Source organism: Photinus pyralis, unplaced genomic scaffold, assembly GCF_008802855.1.
Source record: "Photinus pyralis isolate 1611_PpyrPB1 unplaced genomic scaffold, Ppyr1.3 Ppyr1.4_LG2, whole genome shotgun sequence".
In the NCBI taxonomy this organism is placed as follows: domain Eukaryota; kingdom Metazoa; phylum Arthropoda; class Insecta; order Coleoptera; family Lampyridae; genus Photinus; species Photinus pyralis.
In genome coordinates, this window is record NW_022170403.1 from 33,081,222 (window position 1) to 33,086,653 (window position 5,432).

Sequence of the window (5,432 nt, forward strand, 5' to 3'; positions counted from 1 at the left end):
TGGATTGCCCATGTGCAACGCTATCTTTCATATTTGTGGCCGGATTTTTACGATTTTATAGAAGTTGCATCTTACAAGTGGGAAATGAATGCAAGTGGAAATGCGCTTCATGTAAATCGTTTACGATTACTTTTTAACTTGTTTAGCTTAAACGGCGCAAAGGTTACTTTCAGCGGCGCATTTGAGCGCATAACTAAAGGGAACATATAGCACTAAGAATGTTTAAGAAAGTGCACTTTTTTAAAACCATCAATTTAGTCCCACCCACCTTCTGTCTTTCGTTATGGCCATACGGTAGTGGCGCAAAATGTTAATCCAGTGGCGCAGTTTAGCGCATAACTACAGGCATAAGTTGGCATCACCAGTAATACCGAATTGCTTAATGGGGGGGCTGCGTGAACTTGAACCCCCCCAAATGTTTTTCAAAATATCTCAAAAACTATAACAGCGCAAAAGTTAGTTTCAGCGGCGCATTTGAGCGCATAAGTAAAGGGAACATATAGCACTAAGAATCTTTAAGAAAGTGCACTTTTTTAAAACCATCAATTTAGCCCCACCCACCTTCTGTCTTTCGTTATGGCCATACGGTAGTGGCACAAAATGTTAATCCAGTGGCGCAGTTTAGCGCATAACTACAGGCACAATTTGGAATCATAAGATGTACCAAATTGCATAATGGGGGGGCTGCGTGAACTTGAACCCCCCAAATGTTTTTCAAAATATCTCAAAAACTTTAACAGCGCAAAAATTACTTTCAGCGGCGCGTTTGAGCGCATATCGAGCGCATTATTACATATCATAACGAAATGTTTAATGGGGGGGGGGCCAACTTAACCGACCCGTTCCTACCTGTTTTCCATGAAAGCTTACAGTCCCATTCGACAGATTGAAAATTTCCGCATTGGGCATAATGATCGTCAATTGCTGGCTCTGGGCTACTCTTAGGATTTCCGACTACACATGTTTGGAAGTATTTCAGGATTTCTATACGTTCTTCCTAGGTTTTTTTTGGAGAACTCTCTAACAAAGGTAATGTAACGGAAGTAGAAATAGAAATTTTCGGTATTGGTACACTTCCTTCCTTTAATTTATTTTTTGCTACTCGCATCTTTTTAAAATGTCACATTTTGCACTGGCATGGGTACCAAGCGTCATTTTAAACTACTTAGATACAGATTGGTGCCGATTCGAGTGTTTTCGACATTTAAACACGCTCGAAGTTTTGAATTTTGCTAACTAAATCAAGTTGGTAGTTTTTCATTTTGACATTCATCGTAAGACATACTCCTACTTTTCAATTTTGTACGAATTTTCGTTTTCTATTTTTAGTTACACGATTGTGAAACGAAATTAATTTGCCGTCGCTTAGACAACCACGTTGCCGTCATTAAACCTACTATTCTTACTATGAAGTGGCAAATTTGATGACCTATATATATAAATTCAAAAAAACTCAAACGGTCTAGCGGGCTCCTGTTACAATAGATCTTCACGTCTAAACATTACTTCTTTATGGTACATGACTTTGGTGAAAAGAAAAGAGGTAATGATATTATTAAACCATTTCGTCTCACTCTCCAGTGAATTTCTAGTGAAAAGTGTTTCAAATTTCAATCGGAATTGGAAAGAGTTGGGTGGAACAACTTGAAACTATGAATTACCCCGATTTTTTCGCAGTAAAAATTGTCATGAGTCAATTTAGGGGTAGGGCAGCTGTGCGTTGCTACTTCTTCTTTCTCTTGCATTTTCTTCCTCTCTTTTGCCAAATTCTGTCGCTCCACCTTCCTTTCGGTTTTTCGTACGGCTTCTCTCTTTCATGTTCTTCTTCTTCCAAAGGTGCTTTTTGTTTTTTTGAATTAGAACCTTCTTTGTCTAGGCTTTTCTACAGGTTTCCACTCCAGCAATCCCATTTGGGCTCATATTCTTCTTGGTTTTCACCATCGCCCCTTTCCACCACGTCCAACGTCATTCTGAAGTTTTTTCACTGAGAACCTAATAATTATTTACAGACCCGAATTCCTTATAATAAATTAGAGACTTCTATTTTTTACAACTTAACCAATTGATAATCGGAGTCATACAATCCTTTCATCGTAATCTAAATTACGCGACCTGCATTGCATTTAGTTTACACAAACTTAATTCGTTTCATTTAAATTGGTATTTCGTTGTTTGTTTTTCCTCTTAGAAATTTGTTACACGCGTTTTAATTTTATCGTTTTGAAATATTGTTCAATGTAGATAAGTTGTTACAAGTAAGACACATCTGGCCGATTGCGATAAGTAGTTTTATCAGGTGAAAATTAAGTAACGCACGTGTTTTATCGCTCTTAAGAGATAACTAAGACGGAGGCCAAAAAATGGCGCTTTGTGATTAACGGTGTTTTTGGAAATTCCAGAACAAGATTATTTTATGGTGGAAGTGGTGTTTCGGTAAATACTGAAGACAACGAGTCAACGGGACGGCTGTTACTTCTGCTACGGCTGTTTTCGCGACGGATAAAAAGCGTGTAAATTTTTTTACGTTAACTTCTCGGCCAGTCTGCTCTTTTTTTTGTTGAACACGGAGTTCGGTTTCGGTTTCGAAATAAAGTGTGCAGAAGAATCCTCGGCGGGGGAAGTAGTAAGTATGTGAAAAGCTTTTAAAACGGTATGTAAGATCACCGACAAAAGTAATGATAATATGAAGCTTACTGCCACTAAGGCAACCAACCATGCACTATCTAAAATGGCACCGTTGAAGTGTAAGTTTTCCGGCGGGAATTCGTGTGGGATGGGCCGCACTGCGTCGCTCATTGTCGTGTTTGTTTCGGCGTTTCTTCGTCGCTACCTTGATATAAACGCTACAGCAGGTATAATTACAAGAATTGGTAAATCTTTTTTTAATTTTGCGTATTGGTTTTCCCCAAAAAAAAAAGGATTCGTTGACAATAATTACAATTGCAACACGGAATAAAAAAAACCCAAGTACTATTTAAATCTGTAAGATTTATTTTTTTACTGCGTTTACGTGGCCTGTTTTTGTGTAACAACACTGGACCACTAAAATAAGAATTTGTCTCGCAAAATTATTTTATTTCAATGGAAAAGTTACACTTCAACGTTGTGATTTTAGATAGTGCATGGTTGGTTGCCTAAGTGGCAGTAAGCTTCCGATTATCATGACTTTAGTCGGTGATCGTGCGTATTGCGAAAATTTTTCATCTTATTTATTATGCCAGTTCGAGTCATTGAGTTCAGTTTAATAAAGAAGAAGTGAGGTTTCCTGAAGCTGTCGGCGAGTGTTTCTGTGTCTTTGCTAAGTGCACCTGAATATCGCAAACCATTGTACCAGATTATTTGGATTAACGAGACAAAGAAACTGTAAGTAATTTTAAGTTTTTTTATATTATTTGTCGACCGTCTGCGTGCGGGGTAACACATATGTCATTTTCAATCAACTAATTGTGTTTATGCGAATCCTTTGTGCGACCCGGATAGAGTTTTCATATCTCTCGTGTCCAAGAATTGTGTTAGGGGTTATTAAAGATGAAATGAAATTGATCAAGACCACCTAGTCTCCCAAGTTGTTAATTGAAGTTAAGTCCCAACGTGGCTCAGTCACGAACGAGCGTTCCGATACCAACCTATCGCAGAGGGATGGGATTACACTAACAATTAACTACAGCCCAATGTATGATTGATGTTTGATTAAAAATCATAACCGTATTCCAGTAAATCATCAATTAGATCGCGAATTCTCGGAATATAGTCGTCATTCGGAATAGTGGAAAAATGATCGACATTCGCCGTTTCGGTTATGCTGTTGTATATGTCGGGAATATCTTGCTCCTTTTTCATGTTAGATGAGAGAATCCACATGGAGGTGTATAGGGCGTACGCCCCATAGCTTTTCAGGTGATCAAGTAGTACACTATACGGTAACAGTTCTTCAGGTTTGCTTCCGAGCTGGCGTAAAAGACCGGCGAGGCTTTTGTAATATTCCTCTAATAAATTTGTGTAATGAAGGCCTCTAAATTCGCGATTAGTGCAGACGAAAAAGAAATATAGCAAATCGAAGGCTGGCGAACCGACTCTCGCGACTTGCCAATCGATCATACACAACTCGGTGGGCACAAGTGGATGAGTTTCGTCCTGAAAGCCAAGGATGTCATCCTTTTCAAGTCTCAAGTACTTACCGCGTACTTAAAGAGTAAGTTGCGCATTTGTACATCGCCATGGTTTACAACAGAGTACCTTCCGTACCTTTGTAGACATCGTAGGTCTCGAAAAACGCGAGGAACCTTTTGGAGGGACTTTTGAAGTGACTCAATCTGACGCGTGTCTTTCACAGGATCGTAACTCTTAAGCACCGCTGCGCCTAACTTTCTGAATATAGTGAGTACGGGTGTAAACATGTGACTATTAAAGAAAGTCTCCTGACAGTCTTGTTCAAACCGCTCGTACACCTTCGGTTTGTGATCTCGGATCGCGTAGGACATCGCATGAAACCTACCCAATTCTTTTACGACTAGCAGTGCGTGGGAATAGTCTACATCGGTGTGGTGATCGCCCGTCACAAAACCTTTGATTTTCAAATTCTCCATGACGATTGCCTCGTTACCCTTTGCCCTAGATATCGTATAGCACCTCGCAAAGGGCTGAAAAATCTGCTCCAACTGTTTCTCCTCTTGCAACTTTAGAAATTCGGGTATAACATAATCGTAAACGTAAATTTCACGGAGATACACAATTTTGATTGGAAATACTTTCCTATACACGTCTTGGTGAGGTGCCAATTTTGCAATTAGATACAACTTCCTATTGTCGTCGTCTTGGTAGTTCACTATTACGCTCTTCATTAATCCCATCCAGTTTTCACCGGGTTTTGTTGCGTTCGATATCTCGATTGTGTATCTGTCCTTCTGATTGGTTAGAATTTGTTTCAGCAGGTTTGTCACTTTATGATCCATCAAATGTTTCTGAACCGTTGACATTTCTGTAACAGAAAAACCACCTTGATATAACGGGCGATCGAAAAAGGATTGACGTCGAGTCGCCTTTGGAAGTTCAAGTTAAATAATGATTTCCCATATAAACAAAAATTCCACAGATGACTCGACAGCAACTCATTTTTGATCGCATAGTATTACTTATGTTATAAGGTCCAAAAAGTACGCATCTCTTTTCCCAGAACTTTAAACCTTGGCTACATAGAAACTTATGTAAATACTACACTTCACTATCTCGCTATCTGAGTCGAAAATGATAAAAACCAGTAAAAAATATCTTAACTGTTGCATAATATGTTGGTTTGTTTTGCCTTCTCGTAGTATATGTGACAAAGGTTAACGGGAGTAGTAATGATATTGCTTCCGAGATTATTAAAACATTGCACAGGCAGATTCACTCATTGAAAAAATATTATGAATGCAATCTATTACCAAAAGGAA

The 5,432-nt window shown here is 38.8% G+C and overlaps 1 protein-coding gene across 1 annotated transcript; it reads right to left on the reverse strand.

The window, feature by feature from the left end:
- Window positions 1-3,400: 3,400 nt before the first annotated feature.
- LOC116164550 lies at window positions 3,401-5,186 on the reverse strand. Its single transcript, XM_031478743.1, has 3 exons — window positions 5,133-5,186; window positions 4,179-4,978; window positions 3,401-4,134 (listed from the first exon to the last, which is right to left on the reverse strand). The coding sequence occupies exons 2-3, from the start codon at window positions 4,974-4,976 to the stop codon at window positions 3,691-3,693; spliced, it is 1,242 nt and encodes a 413-aa protein (XP_031334603.1). The 5' UTR covers window positions 4,977-4,978; window positions 5,133-5,186; the 3' UTR covers window positions 3,401-3,690.
- Window positions 5,187-5,432: the final 246 nt, after the last annotated feature.